General features: G+C 34.6%; 2 protein-coding genes across 2 annotated transcripts; one reads left to right on the top strand and one right to left on the bottom strand.

Moving 5' to 3' along the window:
* Positions 1 to 120: 120 nt before the first annotated feature.
* Positions 121 to 14391, bottom strand: LOC108975424 (huntingtin-interacting protein 1). Its single transcript, XM_018943899.1, has 8 exons — positions 13949 to 14391; positions 13443 to 13864; positions 11826 to 12577; positions 8933 to 9042; positions 3833 to 4375; positions 2455 to 2911; positions 1986 to 2387; positions 121 to 906 (listed from the first exon to the last, which is right to left on the bottom strand). The coding sequence occupies exons 1-8, from the start codon at positions 13982 to 13984 to the stop codon at positions 419 to 421; spliced, it is 3210 nt and encodes a 1069-aa protein (XP_018799444.1). The 5' UTR covers positions 13985 to 14391; the 3' UTR covers positions 121 to 418.
* A 406-nt stretch (positions 14392 to 14797) lies between these two features.
* On the top strand, positions 14798 to 18635 carry LOC108975425 (membrane-bound transcription factor site-1 protease). Its single transcript, XM_018943901.1, has 6 exons — positions 14798 to 15007; positions 15073 to 15573; positions 15642 to 16494; positions 16572 to 17311; positions 17375 to 18074; positions 18194 to 18635. Exons 1-6 carry the CDS (start codon positions 14798 to 14800, stop codon positions 18364 to 18366), a joined length of 3177 nt encoding a protein of 1058 aa, XP_018799446.1. The 3' UTR covers positions 18367 to 18635.
* Positions 18636 to 20318: the final 1683 nt, after the last annotated feature.

Here is a 20318-nt window from a genome sequence, read left to right as displayed (position 1 = left end):
ATAAATAAACTGATATATACATGTATATGAAATAACATGAAAGTAATTATGATAATAAAAACGTGTTCTATTTTATAATAAATATGTGGTTATAACGTATTCTAATGAGTGCCTACTGCATTATACACTTTTAGTATGAATGAAAACAAAGATTCTGTATATGATTGTAAGTAAGTATGTTGTATAAATAAATTAAACGGCAAAACACTTTCATATGCGACACAATATTGTCAATGTATAATTTGGTTCGATTTCTTTCACTTAGCTCCATCACACAAAAGTATATTTGTTTCTCTTTGATTTAATATATTTTGTTTTAACGTATACGATAGTAGTATAATAAACAATTCTGTACAACTTAATCTAATTGTCAAAAGTAGATAAAAAAGAAACGCATATATACATAAATCATTTAAATTTAATCGTCAGAATTTTGGTAATGCTTGCGTCGAAAAGACGCCAATTTCAAACGTTGCATTTGCAGTGCTTGCTCCAGTTCCAAAACTTTGACATGTATCTCCATTTCCATGGTTTTTGCTTGTGACGATGTTAATTTCGTGAAGTCCACCTCTTGCAGCTGTTCCAGTGACTGATTACAATCCTTGACGGTAGCAACGACTTGTCCTGTCGCTTGTGATACATCCCGCGAAGCTTTTGTTAAATCGCCGAGCTTTTGACTCTCCTTGGGCGCTTTAACTTTGCTTGCGATGACCAATTGAGCAGTGCAGGCGGCGATTTCTTGCGCAGCAACGATTAATTCAAAGTTTTGTGTTGACTCCGAAACAATGGCTTTGTTAGCGGCTTCGACGAGCAGATTAGCACCTTTTGCAACACTCTTTGAGGCCGATATCAGACCCTCCGTCCATTGGCTATTACGTTTGTAGAATTCCTTAATCGAGGTGGTGCCTATGGGAAGATGTATATTTATAATAACGAAATTTTTTTAGTATTGCTGAGTACGTTAAATTTATGTTCCAAAATTTTCGTTTTCAGTTGTAAATTTTGAATTTGAACAATACATGCCTTAAATTTGTATGAAAAATAAAAGGATAAAATTACTAAAAATTTTCATAATAAAACCAATTATAAATAAAAAAAATTATAACAAAAAAACGTTGCTCTGAAAGTAGATTTTACCGTTGCTTAGGACAATGACCCATATCAAATTATGGAAAAATAAGTATATGTGACCTGATCTACGAAAAGGGAGCTAACGTGCGAAAACTAGTTTTCTGGGAAACAGCTGTTAAAAATAAACAACTCGTTTCGCCAGTTTCAAAAGTGAAAATTGACTTTTTGACACCTAAGCCCCCTTTCCGTAGACCAGGTCACATATATTTATATTATTTATAATTTCATTATGACCAAAAATTGTTTTATTGCTGACACGTTGATTTATATTTGTGTCCCAAAAATACGGTTTCAGTTAAAAATCTTGAGCTTGGAAAATATTTGGCTAATTGATAAATTGATAATTTTAATAAAAAATTGTATAACAAAACCAACAAATATGAAAATTATTAATAATAAAAAAATAATAAATATAAATAACAGTGATATAATTTTAAAATAAATAAATAAAAACTTAATTCCAATCGTCAAAATTTCATAAAAATTTCTCTTTCAAATATTTCAAGATTTAATTTAAATACATTCGTTCTAAACCCATGTAGTAGATTATTTAAATTTTTTGTGGCAAATAGTGATTTTTCAATTTAATAATTTAGTCAAATATACTAGGACGACTTTTTTCTTTTGAAAAAAACAAACTATGATTATTTATGCTAACTGCAATTTTTAATTACAGGTTTTTTTAGTTGAGCACACAAAATTAGCTATACTCACTTAAGGAAACACTTCAATAATTTTGAGGTTATAGTAAAAGTTATTAAAAGGTTTCATAAGGCAACACAGCAAGTTGCACAGAGGTACTCAACATTACTTCGACTAGAAATTGGACACATTTTTCTATAATACGAACTCACCTCTTCCGGCCGACACAATTTCCTCTTGCAAAGCCTTAGCCTTTCTTATTAACAACTTAATGCATTTCATAAGGAAAGTGCAAGCGTCAAGAATTTTCTCGTTCACTTCTAATTTTATACCCTCATCTTTGGATCGTGCACTTGAGAGTAGGTCTACAAATTTCTCAGCAGCTTCCTCGATGGCCTTGTCCATTTCGGCTAACTCATTTTCTACTAAATCACCCAACTCCACATGATTACTGCTCGATTTATTGAGTTCGGCCACTGATTTTTTTAACGCACTTAGTTTTTGCTTTGTTTCCGCAATGGAATGTTTTGTTTTTGTTATATCTTCGACAGTTTTAATTTGTTGGAAGAGCGTGAGCAACGGGTCTTTAACGCTATTGATCTGATTGTAAATATCTGAAATATAAAATAATTTATATTAATTACTAAATATGTTGCGCATTTAGTCTTTATTTTTTCTTGCCTTCTCCTTTGCCTATATCGGTGGTTGTGTTATATATCAATAGGCACTGTTCATGTAGCATTATAAATACACAACCCAAAAATATTGTCAGCTGTGTGACATCGTCAATATGTTGTTTATTCTCAACAAACTTTCCATAAATGTTGCTCGTTTGCTCCAGTATTTTTTCCATATCACCTACCAATTTTATTGTCTTATCGAAATTTGGCTGATTCGCTTCGTTGACTTTTGCCTCGGTTGCGACTTCGATGGTATTTAATACTTTTTGATATAGCGAATTAAGTTTAACTTCATACTTCCTTTCGCTTTCTCGTCTTGCTTCAACTTCCGTTTCTATCGCCGTACTGGCTGCGATTAATTTGGCTTCCAAATTGCTTTTTTGTTCTTGGTATTCTTGTAGTTTTTCGATGTTTGCTCGTTGCTTTATTTCAAGGTTTGCTACAAATATTTCATTTTCCTGAAATTAATAGTGACAGAATTGAAGGCATTATAAATATAAAATGGTAGTTATTTTAATAGTAGTAAAAATCCTAAATTAGCTTTGAGGAACTTTATAAATCCCCGTCCGTTCTGTTTCTGTACACTCAAGGTATGATTCGAATATATTGTATATCGGGTGATCCAAGAAAAGGTGCTTTTTTCAACAGCCGTGAGTAGTGTCAGGATGTCATATTATTTTTTTTCAGTATTGCTTGACATTTCATCATGGAAAGACTAACGTCTGAACAAAGTTTATAAAGCATTCAACTTTATTATCAAAATCTACGCTCTGTATAGAATCTGTTTCGCACGATTTGCTCAACTTATGGTCAAAATAAACGAATACTGAGCGTACTCATCTCTACTGAGCGTACTACGTCCAGTAGCTAATATACAACAGTCGTAGCTGAGAGTGCACAGGAAGGCCGTGGAAGTTGGTGTCGATTTCTTCAAAAATGATGGCGACCGTTATCGCGCCATGATAAGCGACTATTTAATGGCTGAAATTGAAGCTAGACGTTGTAAAGCCTAAAGCCTATGCGGGCAATTCCGCTTCGATTCAGAACTTGGAGAGAAACTTCCCACGTGTCATTCGCCGGTTGCCAGTCGAAATGTTCGAACGACCCATTGAAGACAACAACAACGAGTCGTCGAAAATTTTACTGAACCAATGAACCATCTGAGACCATGTTGACTATGGTTAACATTTGAAATGGATAATTTTCTAAAAATAAATGCAAAATAATGTACTTTCGAATGACAATAAACATTCCCCACTAAATTTGAAGTTTCTGTTTTTTTAAGTAGGAAACCTCCAAATGGATCACCGTTAATTATTTACTACTATACTGTACTTTTATATTCATAGCAAAAAAATTGCATATTCATTCATACACACCTTCAAATTTTGTTCTACGTTATTTAAATCCGACTCAAGTTCTTTGATTTTGTTAACTTTTTCCTTTAACTCCCTTTCGTGTCTTGCGTGTAGCTCACTTATATTGTCCTTTTTATTTTCTAATTCCCTCTTTAATTCTTCTACCATAACACGGTGGTCCATTTGTGTTTTAGTGAAAGTATCATTCATTGTATTGAGTTTTCCTTCAAGTTCAGCCATCTTCAATTGACTTTCAAGCAATGCCACTGATTCGGTTTGCAATTGCACGGTTTTAACTGTTAATTCCGCAATTTCGCTATTTTTATTGTCGGAAAATCTTTCATATTCCTTTCTTAATTTCTCGTGTTCCCGTTGAAGCTTTTGAAAATCCTGCGACACCGTTTCGATTTCTGTTGCTAACGCAAGTTTTTCTGTGCTGATCTTTTCACTTTTTTCAAGTTCTTCTTTTATTTTGCTTATTTGTGATTTGAGGCTGCTCACTTCATCTTGCAATTCCGTGTTTATGTGTTTCTCTCGATTTAAATTTTTAGTAGATTCGCTTTGCTGTAAAATATAAGTTCAGAATTTTATAAATCTACAAAATATATTTGAAAAAAAGTAAAAATTAAAAATCTTCGTCATCAGAAAGGTAGTTGTTGTTATTGGAACATTGTCCAACAAAAGAAGAAAAAAGCTTAATCTCGGTTGCACCCTTCACAAATACAAAAGCTTCGATAACTTGATTTTAATCGGTAAGTTTGTATGGCAGCTATATGCAATAGTGGTCCGCTCTAAATAATTTATTCATTGTAGCAGTGTAATTATTCACAAAATAATATGAGTGGCAATTCACGTTCAGCATTGCTAGGTATCGGATAACAAATTGCTTTCCCCAAAAAAGGATTACATATTTCCTTTCTTAAATAATTTTGAATATTAAAAAACTCGGAAAATTATTAAAAATATGAGTTACGTAATTTAGCAGAAATTTGAATTAGTTAATTTTACCATTGGATTTGTCTTCAGTGGATAAAGGAAAGCATTGCAGAGGTACAGGGGGAAATGATAGAAGGAATTAAGGAACTAGGAAAACTATTTATGGAGACCATAGAAAAGGGTTTAAATTACAGAAATAACAATAAAACACCTGAAGGAAACCGCTGAACACCCATTGCAGAAAATACCAATATATTGCACTAGTGGCAAAATTAATCCTTTTACATTAGTCAGGGCCACAATGAACTAAAGGTGTCATTTAATAGTGCAATTCCTCTTAGGCGATTGTTTCAGAACTAAAAGTCCACTCAAATTCTTAAAAAGGAAAACATGAATTTGAAAATAAAGATGCCTCCTGGTCCGTGGCTAAATGATTGATTTGCAATAAAACCGTCAAATATGGCGACGCTAAAATCATGGCAGGGGGTAGTTTTTCACATAGTTGAAGTGATCCAAAACTCTTGAGTGAAAGCGTTATGAATCTAGTCACATATATCAAAATATTAGATGAGGTAATGTTAATGTTGGAGGATGCATTAATGTTGGAGTGGAGATAGAAGTTCTTCACTGGGTGCCATTCAAGTGGAAATGGCCAGAAAGGATTCTTTTACATATGGTTCAAGCAACTCACGACTTCCGTTGTTAGATTAAGTATCTGTGGGTAGGCAAAAAAAAATATCCGTTTAAAAGCAAGCTAAAGTGAGAAGGCGAACAACCCCTCCACAGCGTTGTTCACTGGGTTTGGGACCTGCCTCGTAAAAACGCCCCTAATGAAAAGGAAACAACAGTCTCGGATCAGAGACTCCTCTTTTGATTACGACCATGGCAAACGAATTGAGGATTAAGATTTAATGCCATGCACCTGGATTGTCCGGTCCCTTAATTGAGACGGTGCCGTTGTCCAGCTAGTTGATGTCTTCGTTAAAGTAAAGGGCGACACCACCGCTGTCCAAGAACTGTGATGGACGTATCAGGGACTGAGACTAGTAGGTCTTTGTGGCTGTAGTACATCAGTGGTCATATAAAAGAACTCGAATTCGGTGGGGGATTCATGGTGGGATTCATTCAGCTCTGTGGATGAACGTCTACCCACAAACCGCAACAAAGCGACGTTCTTCATCATATCGCCCACGCCGCGACGGAAGAGAAGTACTATATGATGTTACCAAAGATGTCACTATGAGCGCTGCAACCGCCACGATGTCAAAATTATGCTTGACGACTTTAACGCCAGGGTGGAAAAAGAAGTTATCTTTGACAGAGCGGTCGGTAAATTCAGCCTCCATGATGATTGAGGCTTATCAACTTCATCGGAGTTAAGGAACGTATTCCTTAAAATATTCACTTATCCAAATATCCTAAACAAACAAACATCTTATGTTAGAACAAAGGAAATGTATCTAGGAAAACAATATATAACATGTAAGCTATCAACTAGTAATAAGTAAATATACTAGTTACTATAAAAAGCAGTAAGATCCACGTACTAAGTTAGTCTTAAGAGTATTATTAAATTGGTGCAGCTCAAAATATATCTTTTGACTCATTTGTACTTAATGTAAAAATTTTACTCCTGGGCTCGAAATATGGTTATTTGTAGTACTAGATTCCAGCATAGGAAAATTCATCAAGGAGAGAAGACAGGTAGTTGCCTACCTCGCAACATTACAACCAACCACAACACGTCTGGGATGGGATAGATACCCATAGTTGAAGAGGGAAGCGAAACACATAAATTTTCGGGCGAAGAACTGATAAGGAGCATGTATCAGCTTCTTTGTAGAATTTGGTCGGACGATAGCATGCCCGACGATTGGAATTCAAGTGTGCTCTACCCAATCCACAAAAAGGGAGACCCCACTATCTGCGCCAACCACTATGGCTAAAACTCCTCAAGATCGCATATAAGATTTTGTTGAGCGTATTAGGTGAAGGATAAAAGCTCACCGTCAACAAACTGATTGGACTTTATCTGTATGGTTCTAGGCCTGGAAAATCAACAACTGACCAGATATTCACCATGCGCTCAATCTTGAAAAAGACCCGTGAAAAGACGCTTTCGATGGAATATTAAGCTGTAGGAGACATACGACTACCGACATAGTCCAGCGAATTAAGAGACTGCGGCAACGCTGGCTAGGTAATGTCGTCCGAATGGACAAAAACACTGCAGCTTAGAAAGTATTCGTCGCAGTTCCCGCGGGGACTCGTTGCACGGTGGAAACATATTTGATATGGATAAATAGGAGTTTAACCTGCTACAGTATTAAGAACGAAGCTGCGGAAGGATCACTCTCGATTCTCGCGGCAACTCGAGCTCGTCATCCGTAATAGGTGGTGGTTTGACACCAAGTACGCCATTCACTGAGAGGCAGTCGATAAGGTGCTTATGGCTCCACTGGGATGCTGGGCGGGCAGTGCATGTATGAAGTTTGTTGCGTCCGAAGTGTGGTCGGTGTATTGTTTTATGTCGTCGACGTAATTTGGAAGGGCCTCTTGATGCTCCTAGGAAGCGGTTTCGCTACAAGCAGGTGAATGCAGGGATGATTTCTATGAAAGCACCCCAACAGAAACTGCTTGAAGAGAAGTTCATTATGCTTTTTAATTGGGAGCATACGGGCCTCACTCTGCAGATGTTGGGCGACACAAGAGACGGTCTGTTGTAGTCCGGGGTGCAGTGTTGTGACAAGTCTGCAACTTCCTCATCTGTGTTTCAATGCATCCAGGCGACCATATTGATGCGGAGTAGTTAAGGACTGGCCGACTGATTGTCTTGTATGTTGGCAACGTTTCTTTGTATTTTCCCTATGTGCTGTCCGCTAGCGACTTAAGGATTTTATTGCGTCTCTGCGGTTTGGCAATAGTCGCGGTCATATGAGGAGTGGAGGAGCGCAAGTTGTCGAATGTCACTCCTAAAACCTTAGGGTTATTGACCGTCGGAATTTTAACGCATGAACTGCAATATTAAGATCAAGTCTGTACTCCTTCGTCCCATTAGTGGTCGATGGGGATTTAGTTAGGGAAAGCGTTACTTTTGAGCTCATGCCATTGATTCCATTGCAAAACGTAATTATCGTGCAATCGTCAGGTTACGATTGTTAAACAGCAAGGGGGAGAGAACACCACCTATTGTTTAATTCAGTCCAGTAGTTCATATATGTTCTCAAGTAGCGTCGTGTGGTCAGCAGCTAAATAAGTGGTCCGAAATCGATGTTTTCGATATTGTAAAGAACTGGATCTGCAAAATTTCAGATATCTCAAAAACTACTGGAATTATGGGCTAGCTCGCATATATACAGGCAGACGGACACGGTTAAATCAACTCAGCTTGTTATGGTGGTCATTTATAAAAATTTTTTATAGGGTCTCCGACTTAATATTATATATCTTTTTTAATGTTTAAAAAATTAAATAATACCCAGGAATCAATGTCATCAGAAAACGGTATGATATTAAGCGAAGAGTAATCAGAATGGTTGATAAAGGTTTTTTGTTAGACTTAGTTACCCTCGGAAATTTATTAGAATACTTTCTGTGCATTGAGTGGCTCATGTAGTAGTTGAAAATAAATTAGGTTACAATATTTCAGAACTAGTGATCGGCAAGTGAGTACACTATCTACGAAAAATTATAAAATGTAATCAAGATATCTATTGGTTTTGGAAATCTATCAATGAAATATGTATCAAGAAATTATTGTAGTATCAGGAAAAATAGTTTACAAGATATTAATGTAAAATAGCTACAGTCGTTTGTTAAAAATAAGAGTTCAAAATTATTTCAGTAAATAACATGTTTGGAATTATATACATAATATTAAAATCTTCGGATATTTATACGACTTATGCTTTGACACCGATAATATTTCTTCAGTATTTGTGTCATTATGAAAAATTCAGTTGAAAGGTTGTTATCCAAAAAAAAAGATATCCATCGGCTCGGAAAATATAGATGTATAAGAATTTATTGTAGTATCAGAAAAAAGAGTTTGTCAGTATTTTTTAGTATTTATTTATGCCACTATGAGAATACTTTGATCAAAGTCGCTATGAAAAAGTCTTTACACGAAGTTTGTCCAGAATTAAATATTTTATATCAGCATATACGGATTCTTTTCTGTCTTACCTGCCTCAATAAATTAATGTGTTCATCTCTAATTTGTGTATACATTGCTTTCAACTTGCTAAACTTTTCCTCTGAAATTTTCGCCTTTTGCTCCTCCTCTGTTGCCTTCTCTGTAATACAAACAAAAATAAAAAACGTAAAAAATTAACAAGTAAGGAAGGGTTAAGTTCGGGTCAACCGAACATTTTATACGCTTGCAACTTGAATGAAACTAAATATCTCCTGCCATCAAGCAAACAGTCATCGCATTCGCGACTTGGCTGTTGACAATCATAAGTCGCAGATAATTTCGTCTATTTTGGAGTCAGCATCAACACGCAAAACAATATCAGCCTTGAAATCTAACATAGAATCACTCTTGCCAACAGGTAGGTTGGACTGAGTAGACAATTGAAAAACAAAGTTCTCTCGGACGAACAAAGACCAAACTCTAAAAGTTCCTCATCATTCAATTCCTGCTATATGGTGCGGAGGCATGGACAGAGACATCATCTGATTAGATTTGTTCGATAGAAAGGTTTTGCGGAAGATTTATGGTTCTTTGTAGCGAGTACCGTAGAGTTGGAACGATGAGCAGTGACAAAAAAGTACCCGGAAATTGCAAATAAAACTCCAAATATTTAATTATTCAGCAGTATTTACTTTTCGTTTTCAAAGTAATCCCCACCAGATGTAATACACTTATGCCAACGGTTTTTCCAGTCCTCGAAACAATTTTTATAAGCCTTTTTTTTGGGATGGCCAGTTTGGAGGAAAAAATTCTTAAATGTTTTGTACCACTCGTAGGCTTGTGTTTTTGATAAAACTGAATCCAGCATTTTTCAATATTCGCAGCGATTCTGTACACGAAATTTTAAACAAATTCTTTGTTCGATATATTTATCCATTGTAAAACTCGTAACGCACTACTGAGGTTTACCGATTGAGGCAGCTGCTGTAAACAAACAGGTTGACAKATCGTGCTCATATTTGCAATAGTAGTTAAGGTCAGTCCTACCAACTTTTTTTTGAAATATCATTTACCCGGGGTATTTAATTACAATTTTCAGGGGCTTTTTTGTCTATATGTGGTTCAGCGAATCAAGAGACAGCGGCTACGCTGACTAGGTCATGTTATTGGGATGCAAGAGAACACTCCAGCTTTAAATATTTTCGATTCAGTACCCGCCGGTGGAAGTAGAGGAAGACCTTCATTCCGTTGGAGAGGTCAGGTGGAAAAGGACCCGGCAGCGCACGGTATCTCAAATTGTCGCCAAATAGTGAAAAGAAGAAACAACTGGCACATCGGTGTTAACTCGGTTTATTATATTCATTATACATATGTATTATAATATTGAGGGCGTATCGATCCAATTTTATCTTTACTAATAACACGGGACTGGAAAAATATCAGTGAAATTGCTCGTTGCCTTAGAAGCTCCCGAAAAAAAATTCGAACCGCTCTCAGATATTATAGTGAGAATAAAAAAATAAAAACGAGTTCTAGACGCAAAAAGACCATAAATAGAGAATATTCCCTCATTTTTCGTCAGACGCTTAAAGATCCGTTTGCAAATTCCTCATAAATACGAGGTTCAATGAACGAGGGATATGGCGAAAACATTGCCAGTAGGACTGTTAGACAACGACTCGTAAAACAACTTTCGGAGATGTCAAAGTTTAAAAAATAAAGAATTTGACCCAAAGTATACGAGGTAAGTTCGGCGGTCGAAGTGTTACGGTGTGGGGTTGCTCTCCGAAGTATGGTGTTAGTTCCATAGTGTAGAGAACAGGCAAGCTTGATTCTGTAGCATGACAGAACTTGCTTGAAAATCATCTCTTACCGTTTTTGGGAAGACATACCATTATCTGTATACACACATTTGCATTTTTCCCTTAATTTTTTTTCTGTTAATTTTAGTACACATGGGAGGTTGTGCTAATTAGTGTGCAACCATCCTATTTTCATTATTCGGTACTCAGGAGCTTAAAAATTTTTGGTTCGATTTGGACAATTTCTGGTCATAAGATTGCATACTGCAAAACCACTGTTCAGGAAAAGTTTTATTCTGCTACATTACTTGGTGCTTTATTTGTACCCTGAAAGAATCAGATGGAATTTAAATTGTTTTATATGGGAAGCAGATGCGGTTGCAATCCGATTTCGCCCATTTACGCACTATTATATGGGAATGTGAGAATAATGTAACGTACAAAATTTGGTTGACATTTTTTTTTTATAAATTTCTAACAGTACCGTTATATGGGGAGTGAACAGTGTTATCTTCCAATTTCAGGGATATCTTCCATGTTTACAGTGTCTGTAGGGGTGTTTGTTGTGAGGGATTTTGATTGTTATTGCTTAAGTGCTTTAAGAGATATTTACATTTAACCAATTTGATGAAGGCATCACGTCCTTTAGCCCACAGGTACCTCTTGCTACGGTGATCCCTTTTGCCAAATTACACTTTTAATATATATTCGATTAGTTTTAAGTGAAGCAAACATTTCTGTATATACTCTACAGCATTTTAAGTTGTACTTATTAAAGTTGTTAGTTACAAAAATATTGTCGAAAACATTTGTCAATTAGTTGACTATTTTCAGATACAGCTTGACCGAACTTTTAAATGTAGCCAAAACAATCCATGTACATATGTATATTAAATTAAGTTCAATATTCGATATTCTTGTAATTTGTATATTCATATTTATCAAGAGCTACCACAATTATATGAAAACATTACAATTGTATGACATGCTAAAGCATTTGGCAATTAGCGCAATTAATAATTTATTATTAATATATAAATAATACTTCTACGGTAATGTAGGCATATGTTCCTGAATGGCGTTTAGAAAACAAAACATTTAAATAATTTCAATCAAATGTTTCTTTTTTAGTGTAACTTACGTAATAGTATCGGAGTTTCGATTAATTTCTGCTCCAGACTGTCCTTCAAGGCCTGTATATTTGTACAAATTTCCTTTGAATGTGTCAACTCGCTAGTCAAGCCGGCTATTTCATTACGCAAACGTGTTAATTCATGTTCATAATTTCTTTCCTGCATTTCGGCATTCTGTCTTAGCGTTACCAGTTCGGTTTGGACTTCTTGTAAAGCATATTCATAATCTCTAATAGTATTTTGCAGCGAGGCATTGTCAACTATTTCCGTTCTGGTAGCAGTAGGTGTAGGTGTAGTGATTGATTCTTGGGAAATACTGGTGTCCACTAATGTTTCCATCGGTGGCTCTGGATCGGGTTGTACATACATTACTGGTGGCACGTAACTGCCGAAATCAACTTTAGATGTAAAATTCGGTGCTGATTCTGGTAGATGTGGCACCTGTATCAGATCTGAGAAATATTGTAGTGGTCGTACATTGTCATAAAATGCTTTGATTTTAAAAAATAATTCACGAAAGCGATCGCGGTGTCCGGTTAAAATGTCATTTGGCAGCTTATCGTGCAACTTGAACATAACTCGTACGCATAAATCATATAAAGGATTTGAATCTTGTATGAGCGTAATTAATGGTGCTAGACGGCATTGACCTTGCGGTGTCATGGAAGACATGCGATATGTATTGATGGAAGTAAATACGCGCGATTGAACCTCTAAAATTTCATCTAAATAGTCGAAAATTTCAACACAAAGCTGAAAACTTAGAGAAAAGATATTAGTTTAATCCATAACATTTTATGTTACACCTTAAGCTAGGTGTCAGTCTACTAGGTTGTTACAGATGGGTAAAAAATTTCGAAATATAACTTATAAAGAAACTTGATTTTGAAAGTTCAATTTGTATGACAGTTATATCCCATACATAGATCCAAAAAGGCAAATAAAATTTTTGTGTAAACATCTCTTTAAATAATAAAGTTTTCCATATAAGGACAGAATTTGGAAGGATCATCAAGCATGGTAGGATCTGGGTATAAAAATGATATTTGTATAATTTGGAAAATTTTTTGTAAATAACTTCTTAATTTCTATCAATAAAAGTGTTTAATTTTATATTTTCAACTATAAATGAGTTACCAATAATATAAATCTATTTAAACAATTTAATGTAGATTTATGATGATTTAAAGTAGAAGAATTAGAGTAAGAAAAAACATATATGCAGATTTGCCGCTGACTTAAGGTTTTTGAGATATTTGCATATAAAGTTGAAAAATTCAATTATTGAATGTGCATGGCTTTGATTTATAATGATTTTTAGATTTTATTTTAACATTTATATCCACTAAAACTTTGATTAAAATGTATTTATTCATTCAAAAGCCGGATTATATAAAATTCATAACCGGTGCTGAAGCGTTAATGTTATTTAAATAAAGAGGCAAAAAGTAGAATTTTTGAATTTTAATTGCAAATATCTCAAAAACCATAAGTCAGCAGCAGTTATATAAGTATTTATAGATATTTTTTATCGGGATAACCTTCCTTATCCGTACGAATCCAGCGAATTCGGGGGACACTATTTTAAAATATAGCACAAAAACCAATGTTAATTCAAAACTTACTATATATTGATATCATCGACAGCAGCCTTTTCAATTTCTTTGAAGTCTATCAGCAGAGAACCGGGAAACAAAATATTTTTCTCATGGAATTCCAATTTTGTTACAATTAGTTTACTGTAGGCTTGTATGCAATTTCCAACACCGTCTTGTAAATGTCCCCACAATTTTCCCATTTCCAAAATCATTTTCTTATGCATTAGTGAATCCTTAACAGTACTGGCGTGCCCTTCTCGTAGCACCTTATGTAGTAGGTGACAAAATTTCCATGCCGTAAATCTATTTTCCATTAGTGGCTGTCGCGTGAAAATCATCCATAGGGATTTCGCTTCTTTAACGCGATGTGTTGTTATAATTATGAAACGAGCGTGCTTCATTTTGAGCGGGGCTTCCATAGGGTTTAATGCCTTGTTAACACTTGTAGACTGAACGAATATAAAAATACATAATATGTAGTAGCATATCACTTATATTGGATCACCATTTTTCAAAATTGCACATTTAATTACCATGTTGAACATTTCTTTGTCGTAGGTCGGTGCCATTTTCCGTAGCTTTTTCCTCTAATATCGAATTAATTTTAATTACTTAAGCTTAGTTGATAGATTAGCATTAATTTGCAGCACTTGCAATTTCAACGATTTCAATAAACAATATGCACAAAACTTGCCACACCTTAGAGCACTTCAGAATTTATCCATATAAAATTTTGTATAGATTGTGAAAAAATTTGGAAACGAATAATACACGACGAACACCAGATTATAAAAAGTACCGATAGGACTTTTATCTTATCTTCCAATACCATTATTCAGTGCTCATTGCTTTGATCAAGTAATTCCCCAAATGTTATGATGTCAGCAACTCATAACTTTTTGGGCTAAATATTTCTTGTGTCATTGAGATACCGATATAAACAATTAAAACTAACATTTATGAAATGTATCGTACAAGCACATCATATATTATGAAGTACAATGTTGCCGGTTGACTGCGTTTGAATAATTGTAATTTTCACTTATTCAGACCATAGATGTTGCATATGTACGCACAATTTTAGTAAATATTATTAAATTTAACAAAGTATTATTTTATTCTATGTGTAAAATCATTTAAGCTACCAATTCAATTTGCGGTTGTCATAAAAGTCTTTTGAGTAAACTTTATGTATTCAATTTTCTGAGAGCTATTTTTGTATGCATTTTCTAACATATAAGTTCTTAAATCATGAGTTACGATTTTCATTTAAGTGTTGTATTTGTACATTGCCTAAGAGTACGAAATATTATCTGGTAGCATTGTAGTTAGACTCTACATATTGAGATGTAATCAAAACAAAACTGATAATATAAATAAATATGTTGTTACTCATCACGCGAATAATTTTATTTAGTTCTATATTTACAAGCAATAAATATTTGAAAATATATGGTGTACAATGCACGCATGCTGAAAAAGTTATATTTGAAAGTAAAATATTGGAAAATGAGTACATCGTACAATACCGGCATTACTATTTTCCTGAGGCAAGAAGGAAATATTTAAACGCTGCCTTTCGACGAGCTAATGTAAAGAATTACTTAAGACAATACAAGAAAATATAATATTTATTTTTTTATGCTTTTTATTAAAGATTTTAGAATGGAATCTAGTTGAGCGGCAGAATGCTGCCCGTAATTACCCTAGCGATTTTGATTTGATACAATTGGAATACAGCGATTTAGCGACCACACAAATATTACAGCTCGAATTGCATCCACTTGTTAAAAAAGTTTCCCCTCAGCGTAGCGTGAAAAGAAGTCTAAATTATAATCAGACACGTGAACGTATAGGCCGGCAAATTTTACGTGCAATTCCAACACAAATCACAACTATGCTGCAAGCTAATGTTTTGTGGGACATGGGAATTACGGGCGCTGGCGTAAAGGTAGCCGTATTCGATACCGGCTTAGCAAAATCTCATCCACATTTTCGCCGTGTTAAGGAACGCACCAACTGGACAAATGAGAAATCTTTAGACGATGGTGTCAGTCATGGCACATTTGTTGCCGGTGTTATTGCATCAGCTAAGGAATGCTTAGGACTGGCACCAGATGTAGAGCTGCATATATATAGAGTCTTCACTAATTCACAGGTAGCTGTAATTGTTTATAGTGAAAAGTTGTTTATAAATATTATTTGTTTATGCCCCAATTATAACAGGTTTCGTATACATCATGGTTTTTGGACGCCTTCAATTATGCTATTTTTAAGAAAATCAAAGTGCTAAACTTAAGTATAGGCGGTCCAGATTTTTTGGATCATCCATTTGTGGACAAAGTGCTCGAATTATCCGCTAATAAGGTTATAATGATTTCTGCAATAGGAAATGACGGTCCACTCTTCGGCACACTCAACAATCCCGGCGACCAGAGTGATGTCATAGGTGTTGGTGGTATTAATTTCGAACATAAAGTTGCCAAATTTAGTTCCAGAGGCATGACAACTTGGGAACTACCATGGGGCTATGGAAGACTGAAACCAGATATCGTTACATTTGGCAGTCAGGTTAAAGGAAGTAATGTTCATGGAGGCTGCCGTTCGCTATCTGGAACTTCTGTAGCTTCACCAGTTGTTGCTGGCGCTGTGGCCTTAATTGCTAGTGGTGCGTTATCGAAATTGAATATCATTAATCCCTCGTCAATGAAACAGATATTGATGGAAGGCGCTGAACGTTTGCCAGATAACAATATGTTTGAACAGGGACATGGTAAACTTGATATCTTAAAGAGCATGCAATTACTTTTAACATATGAGCCCAAAATAACGCTTAGTCCTGAATATTTGGACACAACAGAAAGTTATATGTGGCCATACAGTTCGCAGCCGATTTACTATGGTAGTATGCCCTTAATTGCAAATGTTACCATATTGAATGGCATTGCAGTTACGGGCGTTATCAAAGATGCACCCCTCTGGCATCCACATACCGATAAGCACGGAAATGTTTTAAATGTTGCTGTGTACTATTCAACGAATCTGTGGCCCTGGTCTGGCTGGATGTCGGTGCATATAGGTAAGTAACAAAAAGAAATTTACAAATATTAAAACAATTACTTGGAAACAGTTATTATTATTTTTTTTGATTTTCAGTTGTAAATGAAAAAGGTGCTAATTTTAAAGGAGTCGCAGAAGGTCATATTAGCTTAGAAATTGAGTGCTTACAAGAGCAACAAGAAAGCAAAATTGTGACCAAAATCGATTTTCCACTTAAAGTGACTGTCATACCAAAACCGCCCAGAAACAAACGCATAATATGGGATCAGTACCATAGTTTGAAATATCCGCCAGGCTATATACCGCGTGACAATCTGAAAATCAAATCTGATCCTTTAGATTGGCGCGCAGATCATCTACATACAAATTTTCGAGATTTATACACACACCTGCGAAATGCTGGCTATTATATAGAAATCCTACGCAAGCCATATACTTGCTTTAATGCTAGCGATTATGGTACGCTGCTTATCGTCGATTCGGAAGAAGAATTTTTCGATGCGGAAATCAAAAAAATCGAAAATGATGTTTACAATGAAGGTCTTAGTGTTGTCGTCTTTGCGGATTGGTATAATACAACTGTGATGAAGAAAATAAAATTTTTCGATGAGAATACACGGCAATGGTGGATACCGGACACCGGTGGTTCCAATATACCTGCACTCAATGAGCTTTTAAAACCGTATGGAATTGCTTTCAGTGACTTTATCGCAGAAGGATTTTTCGCAATGGGCGATCATTCCATGTATATAGCTAGCGGAACAACATTAGCGAAAATTCCACGAGGAAATGATGATATTGTTATTGGCGCCGAGCTCCACGACCAGGGATTTGAGGTAAATTTCGTAAACTTACTAAATATTTTATATAATAATTCAATAAATATATTCGCCTTTAAGATATTGGAAAATTCGAATACAGCTGACAATAAAAAAATATTCAAGCCTATACTTGGTCTCTTTCAAGCTCAAATTGAATTGCGCAAACAATATTTAACGGTAAATTCACAAACGGTGACTAGCTACGAAGAGAATAATGTCGAACAACCCAATAATGACGCAGAAATTTCTGCTGAAAGAAATCCCATATTAAATAAACGTATATTACTAAACATTGATAAACAGAACAGAGATGACAATGCGAACTCACTTAATAAACTAACGGAAAATAATTCTAACAGCTTAAAAGGAATGCTCGAAACTTTGCCCATAATAAGCAGCAGTACGAGCGGGCGCATCGCAGTTTTTAGTGATTCAAATTGTTTGGACTCTATTCACCTGGAAAAATCATGTTTTTGGCTCCTAGATGCAATTCTGGAATATACTATGACTGCTTATAAACCGGAGGTGCTACAAAAACTAAATCGCATTGCCGAGTTTTATAACAATGATGAAGATCTGCTACCGCTACGTTTATACAGTAGTAATTTGCATTTGCATTCTAAAGTAATCGATTCGATTAACAAATTCATCAAAAAAGAGACTGAAGCTTGCGAAACACTCAACTGGCTGCAGCCGCTAGGTGTCAATGGAGCGGATATAAAACTTGCTACGAAGGGTTTAAAGCAAATCGACTTAAATTTATTAAAAGCTAGTAAAGGTAATGATATTTTTAAGAATTATGATAATCATTCTTAGAGTAGAAATCTTTTTTAAAAAGTATTTTTTAATTATTTCTATTATTTCTATTACTTTTAATAATTTTTATGTTTTTTGTAGATCACAAAGTCGTCGAGTTATTAAATCCAATAGTCGAAGCTAAACATAATACTTTGTCATTAGAGGAGGATGACGAGAGAACAATCAAACTATCTCTGCTATTCATTATGGTGTTGACAAGTATTGTTCTTATATTCTTTATAAAATGCTTTAGAAGAAAAAGTGGCATATAGTAGAACATTTATAATATTTTCTTATACATTATTTATTTTAGTAATAATAATGCAAATCGCAACGCAGGTTTACAAAACTGTTATATTTCGTTTCACTTTTAAAATGTAAGGGGAAGCTGATGGCTTGGTTGATCTTTAACATATACCGCATATGGTGGTTCATATATAACCTTAGATTCCAAATGGTATAGGGTTCTTACGAGACCATTTCTATTTCCGATACCATGAACCGAATTGAAAAATTAAAAAAATTTAATCCCAAATGTTGAATTAATAATACCGGATAGGAAAAAATTTTAATCTGTAGGTTATACCTAAAAATTAAAAAGGAAATTTTTTAGAAAAGGCTTCAAAAAAAATAATTAATTTCTAATAAAATATCAACATAGTTTAGGTATTTTTGTCTTATTTGTATTTAGGTACTTCTAATTATAATCAGTTAAAAATATGAAATATACTATATATTTTTTAAAATTCTTTCCCGCTTTTAATTTGAAAAATATTTTTATTATTTTTTTCCAATTTTTAAGTTAAGAAATATTTTCTCAATTTTCAATCCAAGATGTTTGGGATAAAAAAATATGCCGGGTAAATTTTGGTACAGATTTTCTTAATCAGTTGATTATTGCTCTCGTTGTTGTATAGAACGTCTCATCCCAATATCTGTTCGAAATGGCTCATAATCATGTTTGAAAGTGCACCATGAGTGTGGTTCTTCAGGGCACTTGTTGTGCTGAGGTTTTTCGTCAGTTGATAATATATGGCATTGTACCTTTATTCAACAGAATCACAATTTCCCTTATTGCTAAGCCGTAATAAACTGTCAACTTATCGATGAGCTTTCCAGTAAGTTTGTCTTTTCACACAAAGAGTTTTTTTTGTATTTTATTCCTTTTTTTCAACTGTTTCAAAATTTTTTTGACTTAATCTCGAAGACGCGTGTCTATTCGTTTCCAAATTTTTTCAGTAAACGTTGCGATGACTGATAAAACTTTCGTTTTTCCGGAAGAACCAGAATGAATTGCAGTGCAAGTATTTTCATGTTCTGCAAACCTTTCATTGTATTTTTCGGTATCAAGTTTCTTTTTCCAAGTTTCACAGATTTTGTAGGCACTTTTTAAAAATGTCAATGATTTTTACCAGAATAGTACCAGATCAATGATGTCACGCAGTAGAAGGAAGTAAACATTCGCTTTTAAATGCGTCATCGCCATATACAGCTAGTTCTGTCGAATACATTACACATGTACATTTTTCTCTTCAGTACAAGCCTGTTGAAAAAGTCTTTCGGTGGACTGAATATTTATTCATTATTTAATCGTAAGCTCGCATGTAGATTAATCCACAAAATTTAGTTGCACCTTTTAGCAATAATCCGAGGACTCTCATGACAAATAAAAATCGTCGATTTCTTTCATAATAGTGCGCGACAAAAGGACTATAATTTATGTTACGATCTGCACAGTTATAACACACCAAAACAATTTCTAAACCAAGTTTTCGTTCAGAAGCAGTTTTAAACTTAACATTTCCGTTACAGATCTTACATTTCACATATTCAATAATATCTGCAAACACTGTTATAAATTTTAAATACATCTCTGTGCTTTTTTGTTCTCGACTTACGTATGTATGTTAAGAGATTTTCTCTGACAGACTTCTTTTTCGTGAAAAAATTACAGAAGAAATATGAACAAACTCACAACAACTACCAAATACTTTCCAGTTTTTGGATAGAAAAATAAAAACGTACATTTCACGCTTTTTCGAGGTAATCAGAACGAGTTGATTTTTTTTTTCTATTTTTTTGCAGCATTTCGAGGTAAAAAGCGCGATTTTAGCTAAAAAAAAAATCGCGGTCAATTTGTTAATAAAAATTAGAAAAAAAGGAACAAAACTCCATATGATTACCCCAAGCAATACATCACCTTAAAACGCATATCAATTTTTTA

Source organism: Bactrocera latifrons, unplaced genomic scaffold, assembly GCF_001853355.1.
Source record: "Bactrocera latifrons isolate USDA-ARS-PBARC rearing strain unplaced genomic scaffold, ASM185335v1 scaffold_646, whole genome shotgun sequence".
NCBI classification, from domain to species: Eukaryota; Metazoa; Arthropoda; class Insecta; order Diptera; family Tephritidae; genus Bactrocera; species Bactrocera latifrons.
The sequence above is the reverse complement of the archived record's forward strand: the minus strand, read 5'-3'. Positions and strand labels throughout refer to the sequence as shown.